Below are 26,944 nucleotides of genomic sequence, written 5' to 3' on the forward strand. Positions count from 1 at the left end.
AACTTTACGAACTTTGGAAAAGCTTTAGTTTCCTGAACAGGACTGAAGTTAAAAGATTTACAAGGCACGGCGCATGCTACGGTTGCAATGTTACATCACCCCTCAATCATGTTTTAAAGCACCAGCGTGCACGGCAGCGGCAGCAGTGTGATGTTGGAGCTTATCTGCGTTTATTTGGATTAGAAGCATGATACTGCTCTCACATCTGTGGATTAGATGTAAAACTGGTGGCAGTTAACCTCGCTTAGCATAAATACTGAAAACAGACATTAGCAGTGTGAATTGAAATTGTTTAATCCACGTGAAAATCTAATTTGAATTTACATGTGTTAGAAGAGTGGAGAAGCAGTGACTTCTCATTTTCCACTTGCTTGCAATCTTCACGCAACACTCAGGTAACCATCTTTTGGCTTCAACTTTACATATAAATATATAAATATATATATATTTATATTGTGGCATCAATCATTTGAAGAAGACTTGTATTTTCCAAAATATTGTAAACATTCACATACTGAATAAAATCTATCCACACCAGCATCAAGGATGATGACAATGAACTTCATCACACAGTCATTCCAGATCTTTGCGTCACATAACCTGCAATGTCGTTCTTTTTGTGCACATACACTGTGTGTGTTTGGAAAAAAACATTTCCATGGAAATGAACACTGCAGATGATAAACCAACCAAATGATTGCGTTCATCATTGCGAGCTGCGGAGGTGACATTTACACCATGACAGGAAAAGTGAGGTGCTATCTGTCTCCCTTGCATATACTCACACACACACAGAGTGAATAAGTATGATGTACTCAGTTGTCAGCCATGTTTGATGCAGGTACACATTGCAGCTGAAGAAAGCTTAATCAGATTGAGTAAATCAGTACTGTACTATCCTCCATCTGTTCTCCAAAAGTAGCCATCTATTTTGTTTTGGACAAGCTCATGAGTAAAACAGATGCCAATGAAATTAAATTTTTGAATAGTTCTCTGAAACACTTTCAATTCATTACTGCAAAAAAAAAAAAAAAACATGCATTACTGCAGATTGATCACCTAATACAGCATATACAAGAGACCCAACCTGCTGAAGTATTATCAAATCATAAACTACTTCTGAGGTTTCTTCCCAAGGTGATCTGCTCTTAATGATTCTTTTTAAATGACTTTTAAGGAAAAGTAATCATCGTTCGATATTTATTTTCAAAGTGTATTGTCGTGTCTCTGTTATACTTGAAGCAGACACTACAACCTTTGGGGAATGAATTTGCTTCTGCTCATTTCTCCATTCAACTCTGTGATGAAAATCATACGCTGACGTAGTGACTGTACTATTATGACTAACCATTAAATGATTCTCCTGAAGCTCTGCTGTAACAAGATGATGCTTTGAGCCTTATTTGATTACATTTTACAAATGTACCACACTAAATGAACCAGTTGGGGAACTGTAAAATTTTAAGAATGTGTTAATAGATCTTACAGGGGTTGTTACATTAAAAGTAAATATTCCAAGCTGTACTAATTGGCATTTTTATATTGGCATACAATTATTATGCTTGCTCTAATTTATAATTCAAACATAGAAATGCTTACAATGACAAACCCAAAGAGAATTATACCTCACTTCATTGTCCTTCAGCTCTTCAGGCCATTTTCATGTCTTTCAGCTTACTGATTTGGTTTTTTACGGGCCTCAATTTGACTGTTTCAGATCACTGTCACCACCTTCATGAACCCTGTTTCCAGAAAAAGTTCGTTACCAGTTGGCGACCATGGGGGAGTGTTCAGCAACACATACTCCTCTCACAAGTTTGTGGAGGAACTACTGTATATGCCATGTGGCCAGGCACATGACTTTTAATTAATGCTAAGGTGGCAGTTTAATAAATTAAATAAGCAAGTAATGTTGACATGTTTGCCACAAGAGTCAGTCGAGGATAGTGCTCCGGAATGTTACGCAGCCCATTGGGCTGTCTCCAGTTGTTTAAATGATCAATTTCTAAAGAACTGGAAATTATTTTTAGCATTCATAATCACAGTGTTGCCTTAGCCAGTTCATACTGTACAGATCTGAATGTATATATTCAGCTCAGTAAGCAGTGATATTTACAAAGTCAAGACAGACAAACAGCTGGAAGTTTCTGTTACTGTTTCATGGGTGCTGGTGTGATCGTTTAAGTCAGATGTACTCATACCAAAAAAAGAAAAAAGAGCAATGAGAACAGATTTTGTGTTGACATTATTCTTACAGTAGCTGTAAGAATATATTTGAAAACTAGCCTGTGAGTGGATTTCTGTGAGGCAGCTCTCTGACATTGGGAAAAATTGATGACTAAATACTCTTTTTGGAAGAAAATCTCAGGGAAATTTTGAATCTCTACACCAACAAAGCGACAATACACATGAATTGATTACCCTTTAAAGCATTATACAACTGTCTGTGTAACACTCAGATGCGTGATTGTCAAGCATCCACCCTCAGACTCCCTCACAGCTTCCAGTGTGAATAGATAATTACACTGCGTCATTCGCCTTTTTTGCATGTTTTGCGATGTGTTTCAGCTCATCCCACATCACTAACAGCGTGTGAGTCAGTGTGTTCCTGCAGCACCATCCAAACCCTTGCTGCCCTTTCTTTTCTCTTCTTTGCTTTTTTTTTTTTTTCTCAGATGTTGATTCAGGTCCTCTTCATTATTTTAACATCTCGCACAGAGCCAGAAAAGATGCAGGAACAACAATTTGTCATGTCCCTCACAGTACAATGCCTTATGGATGGTGCGCTGAACCATTACAAAACCAGCAATTACTTTAAAGGGTCATCTTTTCAGTGTTTTCTGAGAAACCAATTTCAGAACATAATTGATCTTCAGGGAGAAATGTGTGGCACTGTGTATTTGTTGCTGTGGGAAGGAATTGAGAAGGGAGGATGCTTACAAAATCAAGGACCCTGGCCTTTTCAGTTTGGTCTTGGACTCCAAAACATTTGAGGACACATACCCTCAGCGTGGTGTACTCTGCCAAGATAAATACAAAGCATACAAAGCATGACTGAGGCAACTCGGATACATGGGAATAGTGACTACTGAATTCGAAGATGAAAATTGACAAAAAGGTAAGTCAAATACTCTGATATATTTCAGGAAGTACTGAATTGTTCTCTTGGTGGTAGACCTCATCCACACAAACAGCACACCAACACTCTCACATGCACCAGCGTTTGCTTCTTGACTAAACTGAAACAACCTGAGATGGACATATTTATAGAGCACCTCCTTGCCAGGTAAGCCTCAGTTTCCTGGCAGCCGGTGGCAGTGAAGGGAAGAAATGTCTCTTAAAGTCAAAAGGAGATAAATAAAAATTGGGGCGACGCCAAATACACACACATGGATATAGACTGAGAGGGGCGAGAGGGAGCCTGAGAGAGTCATTTTAATTATAACTATGACTACTGTGATTTTAGACATGAAATTGGTTTTCAATCATGTAATGTTATTTTGTCAAGATTCTATCACAATTTTGGGGCTTCTGTACTGAGATAGATTAATCAAAACCCCATTAACATTAGCAGCTTGAAAAAAAAAATCTTCTTTGGAACTCAGTTTTATGTTTCACAATGTTATTCTGTGCGGCTTTTGATGAAATAGCAGGTTAGGGAAAAAAAGTCTGAAGTTGTTTGGTCAGTATTTTATCCTGAACACTGAATATTTCCCATCAACACAGCGTTTGCAGGACATATATCTAACAGCTACAATCATTCATTAATATTCGACCACTTATCTGTTTCAGGTTAGAGTCACCAATTAACCTAAACATGCATGTCTTTGGAGGGTGGGAGGAAACCTACGCAAACACGGGGAGAACATTCAAACTCCTCACAGAAAGGCCCCAAGCCGAGAACCAAACCCGCAACCTTCTTATTGTGGGGCAACAGCACAAAGCACCATGCTGCTGTGCGTCACAGCTACAGAGGCAAACTCCACATTTAAAACAGAACATGAAGACCTTAATTTCTCAACCAAGTTCTAATGACCTAAATACCAACACTGCAGCAAATGTATCTCTTTTCTCATGAAAGTCAGAATTTTTTAATCTGTCAACATGTCCACATGGTGTTTTTACATCATACAAGGCATATCATGAGCAAAATAAGCAGCAGACAAAAACAAACTTGCTGGCTGCACCAATTATTGACGTGTGATAGATATGATAGTGCTCGTGTGAGTCTGGGTCTGATTGAGGTTGAAACGTGTGGCTGCGTTTCACTGATGTTCACAATCTTTATATTGTGTAAGCATGGCCACTTACGGACACTACCAGCAACAAGCCAACAAACACCTGACATAACTATGCTCACTGCTCTGATACATCCTCTAGTCGGTTTGTTGGTGCACAGCACGCGTTTCTGCTGGCCAAGTCCTCAGACTTCAACCACAATATATGAATGAAAAGGGGAAAATAGATTACTTTTTACATGTAAACAACGTTAAGCAAAACTTTAATTACAGCAGAGTACTTTTGACAGGGCTTGAAACATGTCAAACAAATGAACTGTAAAATTACAATGGTTTTATTTATAGATGGCTGTTGCTGATGGTGATAGTGATTTGAGAAAGTCAAATGACATACATGCCTTATGAGATGTCACACTCTGAGTCAAAGAAACCTAACAGGACACATCCTAGTTTCCACAAATATGTCTAAAAAAAGATTTGATCCAATTTTGGAAAATGAAATGGGGCTAAACTGGGAAATAAATAGCTGCAATATCATGACAGTTTATATCTATCTGTACACTACAAGTCTGTACAGTTTTCTAATGCACATTTATCACTGGTGCACCCACAAAGCCGACTGCATGACACTGCACAGTGAATACTTTTCGGTCCCCTCTGTGGACAAATTTAGGGACGTGACCTCCAGGTGCTGAGCGGCACATTGCGATTCAGAACACATAAGTAGAGAAGATTAATGTCACTGTCCTGTCTTGTTAGGCAAACACTCTCATTTCTGGATATTCTCTCATCCTCCAACTGATTAATTAACAACACAGCTGAGATCTGGAGTTCGTGCTGCTGCTGTTGTTGCAGAGAATATCTGCTGGTGAGGTTACTGAAATGTCAATCTAGGGGTCATTTCTTGTCTCTTCAGCTGGGCTTTAGGGTGTTTTTAAGGTTTCACATTTGAATTTGTATGCGACCTATACATAAAGAATGTGTAAACAGAGAGAAGTTTCGTTTCATGATTTATGTTCTGAATACGAAGCTCGATAGGCGACCTGTAATTGCCCTTGGGTCTACTGAAAGCAGCCTCAGAGATCAGACTGGACTCATGAAAACTTGTCTGTATGTCGGACTTTTGGTCCCCATTGTAGGCGTGTGCCTATGTGAGACGAATTACCAAAAAGACAGCCGGAGCAGGAGAGAGAGTGCGTGATGGGCACCAAAGCAAGAAGAAGAGCGAGCGGAAGAAGCACGTGCCCATTCATCTCCTCAGTCAGAGCAGAAAGGTACGGAGGTATGGCAGCCTTACAAGGTCAATATTTTCCTATGGCTTGTGAAGTCTAATTAAATTACAGCTGAAGTGCCCCAGGAGAGCACACAGAGAGATGCAGACCATGTTAACCCCTCCAAACCCCTCCTAACCACCACCACAGTGCTCTGCAAGCCGAACAATGAGCTGAGATGTTGGCATGTTCGGTCATCAGAACGAAGCAAATAAGCAAAATGAATGTGCTTCAGGAGATCTGGGGTGTACTGGAGTGCAGCGGAGCAGCCCAGCTGGACATGGAGATCTGAGCTCTTTTAGTCTGCAAGTCTCTTGCTGTCGTAAATGTCAGCTAATACTGTAGAGAACACTTTTCTCACGGCTGTAATGGATGTTTTCTTTCCATTTTTTCCTCCTGATCTGACCTTGACCAAGTGTCAAATGCAACATACAATAATAGTCCGTGCATGTCAACAAGTGTTTGTCTTGAGATGGAAATAAAAGCCTCTGACAAGAGCGGCTGATGAGCCTGACTGATGTAAAATAGTCTCATTTGTTTATAGCAGGGCCTGAGGGAGATCACCATGAAGACCTGCCAGCCTGTCAGCCTGACTGTCACAAGTCCCCGATCATCTGTGTATTTGTGTTAAAGGAAACATTAGAGTGCTGAATGAGTTCTGTGCCACAGGACAGCCGCCTGCTGAGCTACAGAGGGAGGACGGAAGCTGCGCTCTGATTGGCTGAGCGCACCAGGAAGTCCAGCCTGTCATATGATTTCGACGCAGAGTCACGAGCTTTCATCTACAGGCAACATCCACGCCGGGGAAATAAAAAACAAAAAAACAAAAACTAGAACTCAACATGGCCCCGGACCTTGAACTTCCGAAGGCGGCGGCGATGATCATCGTTCTGCTCGTCCTGTGTTCGATCCCCCCGGTGGAGGCGTACGACTCGGGCGACGCGCTGGCCCTGCTGCTGGGCGCCGTGCTGACCGTGGTGGGTTTCTGCGCCTGCCTCGGCTGGTACGCGCGAAGGCGGAACGACCGGCTGTGATCCCGGATCCTGGCTCTGCCGTCCCGTCATCGTCCACCGCTTCAGTGGCCCCCTGCGCGATCTCCCGCGGACCTCCTGCCACACAATGCTCTCTTTTTAGTGTGTGTGCGTGATTGTGTCGAGGCGACTAAGAAGAAACGTGCCTTAATGGAAATAAATGCGTCAGGCTCGACGGGAACCACGTGGACTCTGCAGGAGGAGGTGGAGGGGAAGCATGCAGGAAGTCCATAACCGGGAACTGTTACTTGTTGCACTGCTGAGATTAAGGACCAAAACACTGTTGCCTTCTGTACGAAAGGACTGCTGCAGTTATTCTCTATAGGACGCTTTGCTATGCTTGAAGTGATCACTGTGGTTTTCCTGCTGCTTAGTTTTGCAAAACGCAACATTGGCATAGTTGGAAGCACAATATTACAAGTGTGAACTGCGTTTGCACTTTGTGCTGATGAAACATGCGGCTGTCGCTTTGTGATGAATAAATAGATTTCTCTTAGGCTCCTCGCAGCTCCTGGTCATGACATGTAAAAGATAGGCTGAGGAATCCCATTCCCTCTGCTCTGCCTTCATGTAGGAAGTGTGGAGAGCACACTTGCACGAAAGAAGTGTCCGAAAGATCACCATTTTAGCCCAATCCTGCCTTTTCTATTCATTTTCTATTCTGTTCCTTTTGTAGTCCAGTGGTTCACATTGCAGAGGTCATGTTAAATATGAGGGGTCACCAGATGGCAAATGTTGGAAAGGGGGGGGGGGGGAGTTCTGCCACATAACTGAATTTATTGCTAGACTTTTGAATCACTTTGTTTAAGGGAGGTGGTTTATTTTCCTTTGCACCTTGTTCATTAAAAAACGAGAAGTGGTGAAATTGTTGGATTATTTGTGGACTTGAAAGAAAATTATTTGCCAGTGACATGTTGTGGAATGGAAATACATAGCATGAAAGGGAAATAATATCGCAAAGAAGCCCAGTGCTTCAGTAAATGTACTCTCCCACTATTGTAGCAATTGACATTTTATAGCCAAAATAGTTTTTTCTTTGTTTAATGAATTCCTCATTTGTACAGGCTAATACAAAAAAGTGTCCAACTGAATTACTTTTGATAGCTGATGATTAAATACCATTATTCAGCCTTAAAATAGTGATACATCAAATTATTTATAAGGTCTGGGCTGAAATGATACTGATTAGTGGCATAAAAGGAAAAAAAAAAGCCTTTTCTTTAATTTAGCCTTGGCTGGATGAAGTTACAGACTCTATTCACATTTATCATCAGTGGAGGAGCCGCCGTGTGCGAGATTGAGAAGGAGCTGACTTGGCATCCGGCATAATTTCCTGTAAAGGAAAAAAAATATATTAGTAGAGCCCCCCACTTTGTGACAGTTGTATCACTTGCCAGCACTGACACATTCTGCACATGTATGATTATAATTAATTTATGTTTCGTAAGATGCAATGCCACCATCTCCCTGGTGTGTTTTATATGCGTGTGCTGCATTTAAGTGTGTGCACATGCGACTGATTGAATCATTGTTCACTTGTTACACTGCTCATGACATCACAGCCTCCCATACATGGTTGAGAAATCAAATCCTATGAATTTATCATGCTGCCCTGGGCCGAAGGAACAACAGTGCACAAAGTGCTTGTCAATTATGCATATACAGTACCGGGGAAGTCATTCTAGCCTGTGCTGAACCAGGCTGTCTGATTCAACCTTTCACTTTGTACATTATGGTCGACATTCATGTGCTTTGAAACATGTGTGAGCCTAATGAAAGCCAGAGGGAGTGTTTGCTCTAAAAGTGGAGCAGTGTTACTATAAAGGGACTTGATGAGCCTGAATTAAACTCCATTCAATTTTTGTGTTATTTAAACCTCTGATGGGCTGAAACAAAAGCAAGAAAGGAAGCCGGAGGGTGATGGAGTTGTCCTTTTATCTGCACTGTGGCTGCCAAAGAGGTAACCCCCCTGCACGCACTTGACGTTGTCAGAGGGAATCGACTACTGGTGTAACGCGTTACAGGCCAGCGGAAAAAACAGATGTTACCGTTAGAGGGACGGAGCTGCTGCTGCTGCTGCTGCCGCTGCTGCAACAAGAGACGAGACGCGTCTTGGATCACAAATAGGGATGCAGGGCGCATGCGCACTGGGCTCCGCTTACTGTAGGATATTCACCGTGAGGGGGAAAAAGGGAGCAGGCAACAAACCAGGCTTTTTAAAGCAGCAAAATACCCGACCTGTGCAATGAGAATAAGTTCCAGGAGGGACACGAAATAGGATTATCAACAGGTAGGATTTAAATTGATCTCGTCTCTCTCGCTCTCCCCCTTCTTTCTCCCCCCCTCTCCCCCCGTGCTCTCTTTCTCTCGCGCTCTCTCTCTCTTTCTTGCTTTTTTTTTTTTTTTTTTTTTGGCCTTGTCTTGTGTGGTGGCTGCGATTCTGGGCAAATCATAGCGGGGACTTGGAAATCATTTTAGTCTAATGGACGTGCGGATCCGCTACAGTGTTGTGCTTCACCCGGGGACGATGGTTTTCTTCAAACCTGCTCCTTTTTCGCTGAAGTCTATCGGATTCGAACGCGCGTAAAAGAAATATAAATATACATATATACTGGACTGACGGTCGGAGGACGCATTTAAACGCGTAAGTAGACACAAAGATACAAGATTGCAAAATTTCACCAAATCAAACCTGATCACAGACTTCATGTCACGAAAAAAAGGGCATTGAATGAAACATCCCATAATATTGCTACAACGGGCTTGTTATTGTCACTTCTGCCCATTCACGTCAATCCATCCAGACTGATAATCACACCCGCGCATTAAGCAGCAGAATGATGCTGAAATGCGGTTTATGGAGTCAGCATAGTCGCTTAACTCTGTAATTAGCAATAGAAAAGATGATCAGGAAAATGGAGGCTGGCTCAATAAACGCCGCTAATGAGAACACCGGTTATTAACGTTAAGACCCGTAATCCAGTTAGCCTTTAATCAGACAAAAACACGGAGGTTTTTTTTTTATCATGGATGGCACCCCCCCCCTTTATTCCCTCCACCTCCATTCTTCACAATGCATTCAAAAAGGCAGGGCGAGTTTACTGAAGGCACCCACCACCTCGAACAGCCTTCCTCTGTTCTGCAGGGAGTGGGGTGTGATCAGAGAGGAGCTTAGTTCAGAAGGCATTTCTTTAAATGTTCCAGTGTAAAAAAAAAAAAAAAAAAAAAGAATTAAAAATGCCCATAAATTTTAGAACCTGTTTTTCTTTTTTCTTTTTTGGGTTCCCCATTTTTGGTGGTTTGCGGGAGGAGGGGTGGGTGGGCAAACGCACAGGTAAAAATGCGTCGTCGGTTTCGTGAAGGCTGGACTGTGCCTTGTTTTGTCACGATGGTGCTTTTTGTTCAAGGAAATTCCGAAGCCACATTAAAAAAAAGAAAAAAACCACAAGTAAGAAAAACTAACATTTCTGGCTCTTAGGGGATTAATACTTTTGGACTCCGCTCAATCCACATCACCGATGTCTGTTTCTAGAAGTATTCAGGCTGAGGCACAAGCTCTGCGCTGTGTCGCTCTCAAATGTTCAAATGTGGAAAAAATAATTAAATAAATGGGAAATCATGATCACATTCCTCATTGTGCAAGTGCAGTTGAAAACAATGCAGCTGTTGTGAGAGACTGACTGCTGACGGGTGGATGATTTTTTTTATTATTACCATTATTATTATCGTTTTTGTAGGTGTGATGAGACAAAGGAACAAAGGATGCCTTAGAGGAGAGGTTGCCTATATGCCTGGAAACCTCCTCAAAGCACACCGCCAAATGGATCTAACGCCTCCCCCTGCCACCTCTAGATCATGATACTTGGCTGAAGCTATTCCCCTATCTTTATGATCCCTCCTCCATCTATGGCGAACTATAGCCATGCAGGGGACCACACCATCTTGCAGAATGTCTCTCCTCTCGCCACGTTCCTCAAACTGACCTCTCTGGGTTTCATCATCGGAGTCGGTGTGGTTGGGAACCTCCTGATCTCCATCCTGCTGGTCAAAGACAAGAGCCTGCACCGTGCGCCCTACTATTTCCTGCTGGACCTGTGCGCCTCCGACATCCTGCGCTCCGCCATCTGCTTCCCCTTTGTCTTCACCTCGGTCAAGAATGGCTCAGCCTGGACCTACGGCACGCTGACCTGCAAGGTGATCGCCTTCCTGGGTGTGCTCTCCTGCTTCCACACGGCGTTCATGCTCTTCTGCGTCAGCGTCACCCGCTACCTGGCCATCGCGCATCACCGTTTCTACACCAAGAGGCTGACCTTCTGGACGTGCCTGGCCGTCATCTGCATGGTGTGGACGCTGTCCGTGGCCATGGCCTTCCCGCCGGTGCTAGACGTAGGGACGTACTCTTTTATCCGGGAGGAGGACCAGTGCACTTTCCAGCACCGCTCCTTCCGGGCCAACGACTCGCTGGGCTTCATGCTCCTGCTGGCGCTCATCCTCCTGGCCACGCAGCTGGTTTACCTCAAGCTCATCTTTTTCGTCCACGATCGTCGAAAGATGAAGCCCGTCCAGTTCGTGCCCGCCGTCAGCCAGAACTGGACCTTCCACGGGCCGGGGGCCAGCGGGCAGGCCGCGGCCAACTGGCTCGCCGGGTTCGGCCGTGGCCCCACCCCGCCCACCTTGCTGGGCATCCGGCAGAACAGCAACGCCGCGGGCCGCAGGCGTCTCCTGGTGTTGGATGAGTTCAAAACAGAGAAGAGGATTAGTAGGATGTTCTACATCATGACGTTTTTCTTCCTGGCACTCTGGGGGCCCTATCTGGTCGCCTGCTACTGGAGGGTGTTCGCCAGGGGCCCCGTGGTCCCCGGGGGGTACCTGACGGCGGCCGTGTGGATGAGCTTTGCCCAGGCCGGGGTCAATCCTTTCATCTGCATCTTCTCCAACAGGGAGCTCCGGCGCTGCTTCAGCACCACACTCCTCTACTGCAGAAAATCCAGGTTACCAAGGGAACCCTACTGCGTTATATGAAGGTTTGCTGTGGGGTTTTTTTTTTCCTTCTCTCATCTATGTCTCTATTTCCCTGATTGATCTTGATCTGGGCTTGTTCCCATTGTACAGAGCACTCTCTCTTTCTATCTCTCTTCTCTTCATCCTCCAGTTTTCCTCCTCTTCCTCCTTGCCCTTGTTGTTCTGAGGTAGAAGGTGGACCACCAATCACTGGGCTCAGCCAGGTGATTGAATAAGAAATGTATCAAACGTGGAGGCTGGAGGGAATGGGAAATGCGCAGGAGGTCTGGATCCCCTCCTGTGTTTATGTTCTAGTAAACAGACATTGTGGAAGGCCATGCCAATGCAGAGAAGCAAAAAGTTGAGGAAAAAAAAAAGAAAAGAAAAACAAAACAAAAAACAAGATTTGACAGAACAATGAAAACAAATCCTCCTGCTTTGGATAATATGAAGATGCGTTATTCTGTGAGGTGTGAAATACGTAAATATGAAAAGAAAAAGAAAAAAAAAAAGAACACAAAACAAAGAAATGATACCTCTCAAGGAATCACTGGAAATGTTTTACATTTTAAGAGTTGCACTAAAAAGAAGATGTAAAGATGCTTTTTTTGGTCAACAGTTGCCAGTTGCATTGCAAGGACAACTTTTTGTTTCTTTTTTCTTTTTTTTTTCCCCCCCAAACTAAACAATGAATGCTTTAATTTGCAACAGACTATACAATCGCTGTAAGTAAAGCAAAACTTGGTGACTGTTGGAATACACCATCACAAGAGGATAAAATGGTTTTAATGTAAGTGATATCTTTTTTCATTTCCTGGGCGGGGGCTTAACGATGGGGATTTACAATGTGTGGTTTTGAAGTTGCAAGTTAAACCTAGAAATGATTTCTTGTAGTTTTTCGATCCATATGTCCCTAGTGTCTGGCATTGTTATTTTCTTATCACCTTTTATAAAAAAAAAGAGGAAAAAAAGATGATATGATGTTTGGTTTAAAGAAAAAAAAAGTTGCTTTTACGAACAACCTTGTGCTTAAAAAAAGACAATGAAGAAGTAGTTAAATGTTTCATCATATCCATGTACCTAAACACTATCATATTGTTACAGTATTGCTGATGCCACTCCGGGTGTTCTTGCCTTAATGGTTACGATATTGTCATTGTTTCTTTGTTGTTGGGTTATTTATTTATTTTTTTTATTCCATTCATTTCTAAAAAGTTTGTTTTATTTGTTTTTTTGATTTTTGGATGCAAGGGGGGTTTGGTTTCTTTTCTCATATCAACGTGAAGTGCATGTCCATTTTTAAAAGCTGGTCCACTCCCATGAGTATCACAGGCCATACACTGAGCAGCCCATTTTTATCCTGCAGTGGTTTGCTACACCCCACCGAGTGCTCAGAGCACAGGGAGTGTGTGTGTGAGGGCGTGCGTGCATGCGTGTGTGTGTGTGTGTGTGTGTGTGTGTGTGTGTGTGTGAGCTGTGTGGATCAGACAACAGTCACTTCAAGACCAGAGCCTTAGTATGAAATCTTGCACAATTTGTAAAAAATGTAAAAGAAAAAAAAAAAAAAAGGCATTTAAGGCACACCATCTTGTTTCTACTTTCCCTACATTTGCTCTCTACTGATTGTTTTCAATGACTTACTCTTTTCTCTTGTGGCCATTTTAATATTTATTATGTATTCTTTTTTGTATATTATAGATAGATTGTGTGTAAGTATGTGAGTCTTTCATTTTGAAGTCCCGAAAGTGAGTACAGTTTCAGTTAGGATTGCATTTGCTGAAAGTTAACTGTGTAATCTGTTGCTTTTTGAAAAATAAAAAGTTTTCATTTTGCAAAATTTGTTTTTTATCCCTCTCATTGGGTGGAGAAAATGCTGTGGGGAAATGTTAAGACTTCATGGCTGCTGAGCAATCTAACTGTTATAGTCCATTTAAAATGTCTTTAAATGAATAGTAGTTGATATTTCTACAAGGATTTTATTTCATTTCCGCTCATGTTAAGAATCTTTTTTTTTTTTTTTGTAAGAGAACGTGATCATGTTTTCTAATGTGTCTCTTTTGGAACACACTCTTTTCTGTCTTTTCGGTCCTTAGGACACCTTGTCAGAACTGAATATATTCTAAACCCTGTCCACAAATGCAAAGTAAGTTTGACATTTAATGGGAAAGATCTCTGTGAATATATCCTTGGGCACTCTCACCCTTGCAGGTTTTCATACTGTGTTAAAGGGCAATACCACTAAATTTCAGATGTAATATATGCAACTCCCCTATGGAATAATGGCAATCCACTTGGGATTAATGAATACCCTTGCAACGAGCCCTGTAGCCACAAATGACTTAGCAGTTTGTTCCAATCGCTCCTTATTTTAAAGTCACATTGAAATGAGGCTGCACAGAAAATGGATGGTGAAAAATCTGGAAATGAGAAGTGTGAAAAAATAAACTTTCGTTTTTTTTACATTTTGAAATGCAAGATATCTTCAACCTTAAAAGCTTCCCATCGTAAAATTTATGTTTTTTTAACTATTGGTAATGTTATTATACATTCCAGTAAAGGATTTTAAGTGAAAATGCACCATTAAATGTACTAAATTGAAAGCCATTGGTGCTTGGTTTAAAATCAGACTTATGAAACCGTAGACTTCTTAAATTGAGTGGTATTTCTCTGTAAAAGACTGTAATTACAGCATGTGAGGAATGTTTAAATTCATAACTGACACTGGTGTGATTCAGATTCAGTGATTCATTTTGTACATTTTTGCAGTTGACACATTTGACTACGATTTTCCTCAAAAAAAAAAAAAAAAAGAAAGAAAAAGAAAAGAAATTCACGTCAATTAAGTAATGACCTTGGCTGGGGTGTCTGAAAACACAAAATATGATGCTGAAATGGCTTGTAAACACTTCAGGTAATTGCATGCTGGGATGCAGGTACCACTGATGAGAAATGTCTATTAGGGATCCATTTTCATTATGAGATTGGCAATTACTGTTTTGTTCTGTACATCGATCATTCCAGTTTGGACCCAGAAGGGCCATGTCAGGTTTTGTAAAAGCATGAATTGCAATTTAAGGGTATGTATCAGGAAATTATGCTGTTGTTGTCCCTTTCTTAGCTTTTTTGGTTGATTGTTGATTGCTTTTTAAAATGTCTGGAAATCTTCTTTCGATTGTGAGATAGATGTGTGAGGCAAAAGCTTGATGGAACCAGACAGGACATTTTTGGGGATTGGATCTTTAAAATGGGGCTGAAAACTGTACTACTTCAGAGTGGAGCAGGAATTAACATCACACTAATGTATATTTTAGCCCCATTCAGCATTTATGCAAATCAAAAATGGTGTCAATTTTGAACACTGGCCCATTTCCTCACATATTCATCTGAGTGCCCCAGTAATTCTGTTTCTCTCCATGTCTGAGAGAAGATGACATGCAGAGGTGGTCGGCTTTAAAGCGATTCATCCCGGCAGACAGGTTCTCAAACTGAAGTCTTTTTCTGAATGTCTCCTGAGAAACATTGAGAGATATATTATTCGTCATCAAAGCCATTAAGACACTGTAGCCTACCTTACTGTGTGAATGGGGTCCGAGCTGTGTGCTTGTGTTTAGATCATGAAACAAAGGCGGGGGTGTGGGGGGACCGATCATTTCTGTGAAGCACTTACAATGTTTTGCTGGAGATACTTTTTCATTTAATGATCAGAAGAATTTTCCTTTGGGTTTTTGGCTGCCAATTAACGACAACCATCCTCCAATTTAATGTCACTGTCCTTGCATCTCAGCGGATATGTGCACACAATATCTGTTTTTTAATGGGCTGCCAATGGGCTCTGAAAAAAAAAAAAAAAAAAAAAAAAGCATCTCACCCTAGGCCTCATTTTCTGCCTATAATTTGAGTAAATACCATTTGTTGACTGAGAGACATTGGCTTTTTTTTTTTTTTTTTTTGAAAGGGGGGAAAAAAGCTCATCTAATGTGAGCCTTTCTGCACACTCAAGTATTTTCTATTTGTATAAAGCATGCCAAACCTTAATTAAAGTGCAGCAAGGGTCTGTGCCGAGAAGTACTCGAATATGGAAAGCTGCCTTGAATGGAATGGAGTGGACGACTCAATCTTCTGACAACCTACTCACGAAAAAGGAAGAATTGCTTTCGTTCTTGGCATCACCCGCGCTCTGCATGTTTGTTTGATTATGTGACAGCTCGAGGACGGAGCTGGAAATATAATGGTTCGACATGCTTTGTGCGATTTCTCCAGGGGCCTTCATTTTGTTTTATGAAACAATACGATTATAATGTACTTCATGGAGTTTGTGTGTGTTTTTGCGAAAAATAATTTATGGTCCACTGACCCTGTGACAGTTTGTCTCTGTTGGTTTTTCATGTTTGTCCTTGTGCGCAGGTCACTGCAGTATAAGTGTGTCACGACAGTTCCCTCTCCAGCAGCAAAGTACACAGTTAACAGTCATTAAAGCACAGAGGGGCAGTAGTTTTCTCTCTAATGGCTCTGCAGCCTTATGGCTAATGTGCTTCAGCAAATTGGTAATGGTCAGATGAATGATAATATGAGGGTCACTGTGTGTCTACATGGAGATGCTGCCTAAAATTTCTCTGTATTCACTGCAGTCCTGCTCTATCCATTCATAATCCCTTATTACAATTCTGAGTAAATGCCTGTTATTTTCTGTAGCTGTTAGGGGTGATAACGAGAGATCGAGAACATCTGAGACAACATAATCACATCTCTCTTCTTTTTTCACAAACAAAGGGATTTTAAATTTGGGCAGATGCATTGTCAGAGTGAAAAGAAATTGGACGTACATAATTGGAATCTAAGTGTAAAACAGCGGCTGCGGTCTTGTTGTTTGACAATGTGTACCAACAGTGATTAAGAATAAGATGATATAAGGTAAAACTACAGGAAGACGGTCCAATAAAACATACCATAATGATGATTTCTGTTCAGCGGGGAGGCAGCCCTGTGGGAAAGAAAAAAGAAATGTTGGAGCATTTATTGTCAGACAAGCTATTATAGGCAGCATCTTTGAATACCAATGATCAGTGGGATGAAGTAGTTGAAGAATCTTCCACATAATATCCCACTCTCAACGTCTTAGCCAACAACTTTGCCTCCTCCCAACTCCTGCAGCCTATCATGGAAATGCCTTACATAAAGAATCTCCCTGCTTTAAATATTAACTGATTAAATCGTGGATGGAGCTTCAAAGGTTCCATCCTGCATATTTAAACTGTGTTTTTAGCCCGCTCCGTTCCTGTAATGTGAGATCGTGGGGTTGGGTGATTTCTGGAGGAAGACTTCAGTTCTCGTTCTGTTATTGGCATGACATCTGTATTCTTATGAGGGCATCTCTGGGCTGATGCTTTGTCTTTTCATGTGTTCATTTAGATGATAATGTTTTGCCAAATTCATAGATTTGAATTGAGCTATGAATGAAATTGTGATATTCATCATCTTTTTTTTGTGCGATTGAGTGTTTGCTAAAAGTGTTTTTTTTTTTTTTTACTTCTCCGTTTGGTTGATAAGAATACGTTGTCATTTTGTGAAATGCCTGCATCTGCTTTCTTACAGGGTTTAAGATGTCCCATGTTCATTGCTATGCCTGCGAGGCTGGTGATTATGGCAGTTTCCGCAATGTTTTACGCTTTGATATCTGCTGGTGCATTATGTAGAATGTGTTGTGACAGAGATTTTCACGGGATTGTAAATGTCTTTGCATAATGTTACTGCGGTCTGAAGGGATGGCATGAGCAGCAGAAACTGCCACTGCAGTCTGTCTGGAGCACAGGTTAGGATGTAAGTTCAACATAGGTTCTGTTTCTTCAGCGTTTAATCCTCTTGGTTGCAGTAGGAGTCAAGAGTAAACATGTCCCCTTTGCTGCTAAGACTCAGGATGAGTGATGGAGCCACGGGTAGATCACTAGTGGCGGGTTAGTATTTAAGCACATGTGCACCAAAGTAGGAATATGTGAGGAGAGTACTGGTCTGAAGTAATCCTCCGACAAGGATTACCAATGTCTTTCATGCTAGATTAAAGGGTCCCATGATGCCCTGCTGTGCCGTCCATGGCCTGATGGGGAATCAATGCTGCGGATGACAAATTATCAGTGTCATCATTCTCTACTGTTGTCTGCTTGATAATGAACGTGATTTTTGAGGCTTTTGTTTTGGAATTTCTTTAACACTCCAGATTTGGGAAGGCTGACCAATCACCAAGTGGTCTAACGCTGTGTGCATCTGTGTGCATCTGCATTGAGATAATCATCTTATCCACAAGACACTGCACACACACACACACACACACACACGCACACACGCACACAAACGCACACCATATGCACCCAGAGTCTGAAATTAGGAGATCTGGATGACGTACCTACAGTAGACTGTGGAAAGGGAAAGAGATATTTAGGTCACATGAAAATTTTATAAAGGGTTGTGATGATTTTGGTTGGTACTGGTGGTAAAATGCCTTTCCCCATATGAGCAGCCAAGTCATTTTATTCCACATTCATTGTACTCAAATTAGACCAAGCTTGTAGGATAAAACTGACAAAACGTGTTTGCTCTGCAAACATTTTACTAACAAACTGAAATATTCAGAAGCTGCGATCTGGCTTATGGGGGCTTTCAGAGTATTATGATTCCCAGCAAGGAGGCTGAGACTACCATATTCTCATTGCATCACATTTGTAAAGGGCAATCTGTCATGATAAAAAGGCAAACATGTACATTAATATGGTGCATATTTACATCATGCAACATGCAACAAACTACTTACATCCGCTCACAGCGTGACACATCTGGCCCCAGAGGAGCAAGAAATAAATATTAAAGAAGTAGAAGTTGAATTTGATGTAGAATTTATGACTGCATTCAGAGATATATTTTTTTTTTAAAGCTTGGATCCATTCAGCTTTTACTAATGTTGTTCAGAGCATGACATCATTTATTTATTTATCTAATTTTTGCATCGCTGTGATTGGGGTAAGTGTTTAAGGGTGTTTATACAGGCAATTTGTTCCCACTAATTCGGCATGTTTTGTGATGAATCCAAGGGCTTTTGGAGATGTGGGGGGTTGGGGGAGTACTGGTGGAGGGAGTTAATCCACTCGTTTCCTTGTGTTCCAGCCTGTTCAGCACATTCAGTCTCTCCCTCTCTCTCCCCCTTTCTCCCTCCTTCCTTTATTTTTGGAAACATCTCATTCTCGTGAGTCAGGCCCGTCAAGCTCACAAAGGCCCGGTCTAGCGAGCTCTCGCCTCCTCCTCCTCTTCAGCCGTGTCTCTGCTGTTTATGATATTAAAGGAGAAGAGAGGCGAGCAGGAGGAGGCAGGACTCTTCATCTCTCTTGCACGAAGATGGAGAGGGAAGAATTGATGTTACGTGAGCGTTTAATTCACTGTAGTAATAGTTTACAGGGAACGGATGGATCTGTTTGTAACCACCGGTGTAATAACAGTCCAAAAAAGAAAAGACGACAAGCAGCAATTTCTAACCCGAGATGGCAAGTTTAAAAAACCCACTGTGTTTTAAACATGTTCTGTTTGAGGAGCAAAATCAATGTGATGATACTACCACATTTTAGGCATCCATCTTAATTTGTCAAGGAGCACTGATGGCAGAGTTGATTAATGATACCTGACTTGAGTGATAGCCGTGTCACAGGCACTTTTCTCTTCCATTTATTGTTTCATCTGCATGAATATCAGAGTATATGTATGCTGTTTAAGAGAAACAGCTAATTGCCGTGTTTGTAATGCAGTGTAATTACCTTTGTGAATAAGGTAATAATACATTTCCAGGAAAGTCAGTAAATGAAGTTGCCATGGAAACACCAAATTATATAACAAACACATTGTCCTATTGGATGGGTTACGACTGAATACGGGATGAAATGCCTTGTTGAGATCAACATTTCTGCTTGTTTTGTGCCTCATATCATCTGCAGTGGAGTATATTTATCTCAGCCAGTGTTTCTGTTATCTGCTGGCTGTGTGTGGGAATAAAATGATTCATCTTTCCCCGCTAATTATAGCGATAACCTGCTGTAACAAATCAAACATTTTCTGCACTGCACAAAAAATAATAAGGATGGACTTTTTTGTATTGGATAAGGATTTAATATGTCTACAGGCAGGAGCTGAATGTTAAACCATTATTTTGATTGTGTTCATTATTTCTGCCATATTTTGATCAAGAGAACAGTTGGGTGAGGATCCAATCCCCCCTGAGACTCAGTATTTGAACTTTCTGCTGATGCATATCTGCAGGTGTCATCAGCAGCCTTAAACACTGTGTGACATCCACCATAATTTCTTATTGTAATCACAAAGCTCTGAAGTGACATTTTGGAACATAGTGGCCCACTAGCTTGCGCAGAAAAGCTTTCTGTCTGCTGTAAACTTGGTCACCAAGGTGAAAAAGTAATTTTCTACCTTCTGTTTTCACAGAATTCAATTTTCCTCTTGGAGAACTATATTTGCTCTATAAATATAATAGCTTTTTGCTTTGAGACTGATTAAGTTATTACTATTTGCACAATTTGGGCTCACAATTCTCCAATCCTCATATAGTGCAAACTGTATTTGAGTATGGTTTGTTGTGTATTTACCTTTGATTGGACATGTGCTCAGTTTGCATCATAAACTAGCCGGTAATATACCTGAATCATTTCAGCTGGTTAACCTGCACGTTGTGCATGTTATTTGTCATGAGTGGTGACTGATTGTGCAAAGATGCATATTGCGTTTTCATATTGGTGTTAGCAAAGCAAGGGCGCAGTCTTGAAACGGAAAAGAGCCCTGAGCAAAGCGGCAGAGAGCCGTCGTCATCAGTCATCAGCAACAACAGCACATGGCCCCTCAAAGCACAGCACTGTGAAAGTTTCCCCTCTGAATCACCGCTGCCATTCTTCCAGCCGCTCAGTCTAAGGTCCCTGTCGGCATGGTGCTTACAGATACCTCGTATAATGCACCACAAAACCTGCAACGCACATAAATCGCAGTGGTATTGAATCTGCTTTGGTAGTTTACATGACGTATGTGCAAACAGGAAATCAGGGTTGTATTGATATTCAGCTGATATTGATTCCATTACACTCTGTAATAGCTGACATATGAAATTGAATATACAGAGCATTATTCTACTCTTTTTTTTCCTGCCTACACGTTGTCAGTTTCTTTCGTTTTTGTAATTCTTTAATTATGTAATTGGATTATATTATAAATGTGGCCCTGAGAAGATTAAGTGCAGTCCCTACGACCCTTTGCTTAAAGTTTAAAATACCAGCCCTGCTGTGAAGGCAGATATGAGCTGTCATCTGTTCTGACCTCTGCTGCCCCGGGATGAGCGTTCATTTATCAAAATGATTGTTAAGGTTTAAGTACAGCGAACTGCAGGTTGCCTCCCCTGTGACTTGTTTTCTTTCTAAATCTAAATCTATCATCCACATGAATTCTAAGTTGTTTTCTTTGAGCTCTTGGCTTTTCGGTCTCTTGGTGTAAGAAGACAAACCTTGCATGTGTGCTTTTTATTTTATTTTTTTTTTCCCCTCACAAAGACACAGAGCTGTGAATAATTCTGGGAGACCAATTGGACAAATGAACTCCCCCTCATTGTGTCTTGACTGTAAGATTAGTTCTTCGAAGATGTTACTATAATTTTGTGTCCAAACTCAGGAGAGAACCAAGTGTTCAGCTCTTAGTAGTTCACCAGCTTTCTCCTCTACAAGCTCAAATGACACATTTGTGAACTTTGTGTAGTGTTTTAGCAATAACTTGTAAAAAGGTTTTCTTGCCAGCATTTACTTCCCTGCTCATATAAAAGGCTGTTTGCACATTAAAAAAGTCTGATTGCTGGTTTGTGATTATGCTTTTCATCACCCATGTTACTGAGCCGTACATGCATGGCTGAACATTGCCATAAAAAAAAGCACATCATTGTGCTTTAAACTGCATTACTGTGACAGACTGCAGCTCCTTCACCTCAAGTAACAAATGTGAATATAAAATAGAAGAATGGGTGGATATGCTTGACCAGTGAGAGTCGCCTTTTGTATTAATTCCAAGGACAGAGCAAACACATGGCTGTATCTCTGCCAGATGAGGTGAGCTCAGGCTTGCGTCAGAATTTTACACAATCCTGCCAGTGTGCAGTTACTGTGTTGTCTCTGGTAATGTTGTTTCACAATAGCTTTTACTGTGCAGGGCTTTTGTTTATTCTAGTGCTTTGCTCTTCTCACAGGTGATGCAGTAATGGTTGCTATTACAAAATACTATCACTAAGACAAAACCATAAAGTGAAGTATAAGGTCAGCTAGGACTTTTATCTTTGTATCACAGTCAGTTTGTCTTTATTAGTCACACTGCAGTTGGTTTTCGTGTTTATTCAGCTCGGGCATTACTTTAAACTAAATGAAACTTGACATCTGTTGAATGGAGGGTCAGGGAGTTAAAAATGGCATAAAAGTCAATGGTATAAATATAAATGTGGAGGGAAAAAAAAATCTAATGACTAGAATATATGGAGAGTTTTTACAGACTTTTTCAGTCTGAATGAGCAGCAGGTTGGCAGAATGAAATAACTGTTAATTGTAAAAAATTGTGCATCAAAAACACGAGACCATTGACATTATGGATCACAGGAAACTTTGCCAATCTCAAAAAGCAGAGATTCCTCACTCAGATCAAAGCAGTAGCATGACACCTTCCATGTCTAGGGGACACATTCATCTTCTACCACTTATGCACTCCTGGTTGTGGGGGGTGGTGGAGCCAATCCCAGCTCACACTGGGTGAGGGCGGGGTACACCTTGGACAGGTTGCCAGCCCATCACAGGGCCAACACACAGAAACCAATTCCACCAACTCACACTCACACAATTTAGAGTCACCAACCAACCTAAACATGTATGTTTGGAGGAAACCCATGCAGGCACTGGGAGAACGTGCAAACTCTTCCAGACTCCAGACAAACTCCAGGCCTGGAACCGAACCCATGACCTTCTTGTTGTGGGGCAACAGCCCCTAATCACTGCACCGTCATGCTGCCAAGTATATTTATACTAGCAAAATATATCTAACCATTAAAACGGTCCTTGGTCTGCTTTATCTTTATGTGTGCTCTACAGTGGAAATGACCTCTTAAGTAATAGGATTTGTTGTCAGTTCCAATGTTTAAAAATATATTAAATAAAATCTGCCTTTGTCATTTCAAATGTATCTTTCAGTGGTCAATACTGGGCTGTTTCTGAACCAAGTAGATGGTCCCTTTTATTGGCTCTTTAGCCCATGAACAAAGCCATCTCTATGGCTATAAAACATCACGGCCTCACAATGGCACGATCCAGTGATCTTTATGGCTAAACAACATCAAAAATCTAAGTATCCAAAATTACATCTATGAAACTGAAGGAGGGCCAACTGGAGAATAATTTCTGTGCAGATGCAAACATGGCCATAGAGATGCTTTTCTATAATTTCCATGGGTTTTACATCACATTCCTGTATACAACTTTAGTATCATTTTGTGCAGTGTGATGCAATGCCGAGCTAATCATAGCGATGTTACAGAGCCAGTTCATCTGTCTGTCCAGCACTTGGTCGCTTTGTCAAGATGTTTTCTCACTAATTGGCAGGACAGGATTGGCTTGGCTTGGTTATTCATTGCCATAGCAACAGCACATGGTCTACCATGCTGAACTGTCATCACAAAGTGTCAGGGTTGATACTGTATTCGGGCTTCCTTGTTTGCTCTCTAAGAAGCACAAACCAATTGTGTTCCTGCCAATATTTGTACGTACGGAAACAACATTATGTGATGATGAGTGAAAATTTGCCAAAATTCAGACAGCAGAGAAACTCATATTCATGAGATTATATGGGAAAACATTACATAAAATACTGGAGGGATTGTACAGTTGTAATATAATCAGTTCCATCAGCAGCTTGTTCGGTAGCTGGGTAGCTGAGGCTATGGTGTATCACTGATATGATTACCTACTCATCCCGAGCTCTGATCTCATTGTTCCCTGACATGGAGGTGACTGGGATACTAGCACATGCATAATAATGCAGGGGTGAGGCAGACAAAGCCTCAGTGGTTGCAATGGAAAATATCATGATTGCAAACATCTGATTCTATTGCTTTCATTCTTTTTTTTTTTTTTTTTTTGGTCTTTTTTTGCTGATTCTTGTTGTTATGGATCTAACAAGATAGTAATTGCCTGACTGAGGTGAAAATGGATATTGAGGAAATGTGTGTTTTTCCTTAGCAGTAAAAATTCATTTAAGCAACATGCTAAAAGGTACCAGCTTCAAACAAATGACATTCCACTCCCAGCTCTTGTTGTTGCTAAGCTTGTGTGCCATCTTTTTTCTGACATTTTTAAGTATTTTTTTTCCTTAAAGCGTGATACACTCTTGGATTACCACAGCAGCATGTCCCTCCTAATGGAAATGTGAGATATAAAGAGGTCAACGTGGTAAAGACAGATTCCTCATTGATGTGTAACATAATTGTCCCTGTGGTGCTGCACAATGGCCAATAAAAGATGGCTGCGGATCAACTGGGAAGCTTCCAGGTGTAAATATGCATTAGCATGGCCCAGGGCATTGCCGAAATTAAAAAATGTCTTTGGTGAAACAGCCTAAACTGTAAGCAAAGGAGCACTCATAGATACAAAAAATTATGCATGGGTTACCGTCATAATTCTATCCAGCCAGATGTGCAAACATAGCCTATTTTTTTCTGGCCTGCATCCTCAACATGACAGCTTGCTGAAAGGAGTGAAAGTCGACAAGAAAATACCCGAATGCAAACTCCCAATCTACCTGTCATATGCAGTGGCAGGCTTTTCACAGCAAAATTGCAATTCTTTGCCATTGTTGTCATCTAACGGAGACCTTCTGGGAAAAGTTGCAGACAGCCAAACAGCTGCTTCACACAGCAGGTCTTAGTACCTGTGGCTGCATAGCTTCATCTGGACAGGCAAATGGACAAAAAGCTAATAGCACAAATCATTCTGGTTTAATTAGAGGAGAGCTGCATAGAACTGGATCTCAAGAGTGGTAAAATTCGGTAATAATAATAATAATAATAATAATTCACAGTTTTTCATTTTGTTGGTCTCAGTAGTGCCTCTGCATATCACCAGTGTGTAACAACTGCAGAATTGTGGTTAATTTATTACTTTATATATTACTTGATGGATGATGGAATAACATAGATAATGGACCTCAGGCAAAAGGAAAGGATTTGGCCTTCTTCTGCTTTAGACTTTTCTGGGAACATTGAAATGGTTCAATGAGGCGTCACTACTGTCAGTTCATTGAATGTTGTCTCATTGTAAGCCTGCTGTCCTTTCTTGAATGCAATGTGCAAACACTGAAAATAAAACTCACGCGTAACTGACTCATCTGGACGGAATTTGCAGTTCAATAAATTCAATTCAGGAAGAAAAACCCCTCTGAGGCAATGTGTGAATAAAATCACGGCGAATGGACAAAAGAAGATGTCATGTTGACATATGAAATGGTAGATCTGGCTTTGAAAACATGATGTGGAGCAGAGCTGAACTATGTTTGTGACAACTCTGTCACAGAACGGGATAATTAAGATGAAGGAGAACAGTTTGAATATGTGATTCTCTAAGGCTTTTGGTGGACGGTATGTGTTTTTATTGCTGGTGGGGTTTTCATTGAAAGAGCAGGGTTGATAATCAAGCAGGCAGTGACTGATAATGTGTATTGGCATGCTGGCACACGATGGCTTTGAAAATGAAATTGTCAGGCGGAGGTAGTGTGTCGATCAGTGGGAAGAGAGCTTGAGTATTTGTGACTAGTCTCATCTGGTTTCGCAGCCTCTCTATCTTTCCCTCCCCCCCCCCCTCCCCACCACCACCTCCTCAGACGGATATATTGTCATCTGCAGTCTCACTGCATTGGGTTTGCAAGCTATAAGCTGAGGTGCCTGGGTGTCTGAATGGACTTTTCTCTTTTGACTTGGACTCTCTCTCTTTTCTTGATAAGTTGCTTCTTCGATGTTAGGCTGGGTACAGAAGCTTTATGGACCCTCCATAGTGTGTTGGATGATCATGTCACATATTTTTGTGTCACATGAGTGCGGATGCCCATTATGTGAATTTCTGTTTTTCATTATGTGACTCTGCAATTGACCGTTTGCCAAACTTAATCCTGGCCTGCCAAAATTATTAAAGCTCTATGCTTTGGTTGATATCTTTGGCTGACTCGTGCTGAATTAAAATTAAAAGGAGTTTTAATACGCATTCACGCTATAAGACCCTAACAACGTGTTCCGGTCAGCAGAGGAGGAGCAGATTTTTTCTTGTAGTGCCAGTATAAGCTTCAGAGTTAGCTTACATTGTTGCAAGGAGCCATGTCCCAGGGTATTCTTTATTGCTATGGCAAAATCCTGGACAAGCAAGATATTTCATTTATGCATCTGAGTAATGTGTTTGGCTGAGGTAGCTGGAGTGTTAACGCTCCAAATCCAATAAAAAGCAGGAGAGCTGCTAATGTTACACAGTGAAGATTTCAGTCCTGAAGAGAGCTTTATTTTTTAAAAAACACACCCTAAAACTGCGAAATGATGGAAGCCAGTCTGCATGAGATGTTCAACATCTGGTGTGTCAGACCAAAGAGACAGAGCCCCTTGCACACTTTATTTTGAGGATGATAAAAAAAAAAGGCAGCACCTTCCGAACTTTCAATATACCCGTTATTGTTCAATTACTCAGGGGTTCCTCGGCTTTAACAGTGATACTTGGGGTCTCTGTGATTTTTAATTCATGTACAGTCAGACGGAATTTGTTGAACTCACTTTCAAATACAAGCCTGCAGCCTGCTATACTGAAATATAGGCACAACCTTTAATCTAGCACTTGGCTCAGATTTTACATTCACATGAGAATGCATTAAGCCAGTAGCCAGATGTGATGGTATTAGAAGATCAGAGTTCTGGTAGACTGCACCTGCTGGCTGTCTTTAAACAGACTTGTAAGCCTGCATCCGCAGCTGTGTGATCCCGATCCGATCCATTGAGCACGAAGAGGAAGCTGTTTGATTGTGACTCCATCCATTCCCACCCTGACCGCAGACACGCAGGTTACAGTGTCCCTGTCTGCCTTATCTCCTGGAGCAGCAGCTCGGCTTCAGACCCACGGCTCTGGCCTGGCCCCTGCTCAAGATAAAGCCCAAAATAGACCACTCTCGCTGACAGCAAGGCAGCACTAGATAAGACTGTTGTGTCCACAGCTTTAAGCTCGAAACGGGTGGATGAAAGACAGGAGGAAAAAGGGTGATGGGCAGAGGGGAGATAGTAAGCAAAATTGCATTGTGGGGAATGTATGGATTTGATGCTGTT

General features: G+C 41.4%; 2 protein-coding genes and 1 long non-coding RNA gene across 3 annotated transcripts in view; 2 read left to right on the forward strand and 1 right to left on the reverse strand.

Annotated features, from left to right (window-relative positions):
* The first annotated feature begins 6,266 nt into the window (after window positions 1–6,266).
* LOC115036769 (small integral membrane protein 30) lies at window positions 6,267–7,400 on the forward strand. The gene has a single exon (XM_029495108.1). The coding sequence runs from the start codon at window positions 6,352–6,354 to the stop codon at window positions 6,541–6,543; it is 192 nt and encodes a 63-aa protein (XP_029350968.1). The 5' UTR covers window positions 6,267–6,351; the 3' UTR covers window positions 6,544–7,400.
* A 181-nt stretch (window positions 7,401–7,581) lies between these two features.
* Window positions 7,582–26,944, reverse strand: part of LOC115036770 (uncharacterized) — a 31,909-nt gene continuing 12,546 nt past the window's right edge. Inside the window, exons 2-3 of the long non-coding RNA XR_003840428.1 lie at window positions 16,488–16,522; window positions 7,582–7,873 (exon numbers count right to left, since the gene is read on the reverse strand). This is a non-coding gene — a long non-coding RNA (uncharacterized LOC115036770). The remainder of the gene's footprint in view (window positions 7,874–16,487; window positions 16,523–26,944) is intronic.
* Window positions 8,725–11,562, forward strand: gpr85 (G protein-coupled receptor 85). The gene is made up of 2 exons (XM_029495107.1): window positions 8,725–8,830; window positions 10,278–11,562. Exon 2 carries the CDS (start codon window positions 10,429–10,431, stop codon window positions 11,560–11,562), a length of 1,134 nt encoding a protein of 377 aa, XP_029350967.1. The 5' UTR covers window positions 8,725–8,830; window positions 10,278–10,428.

Source organism: Echeneis naucrates, chromosome 23 (assembly GCF_900963305.1).
Source record: "Echeneis naucrates chromosome 23, fEcheNa1.1, whole genome shotgun sequence".
NCBI lineage: Eukaryota > Metazoa > Chordata > Actinopteri > Carangiformes > Echeneidae > Echeneis > Echeneis naucrates.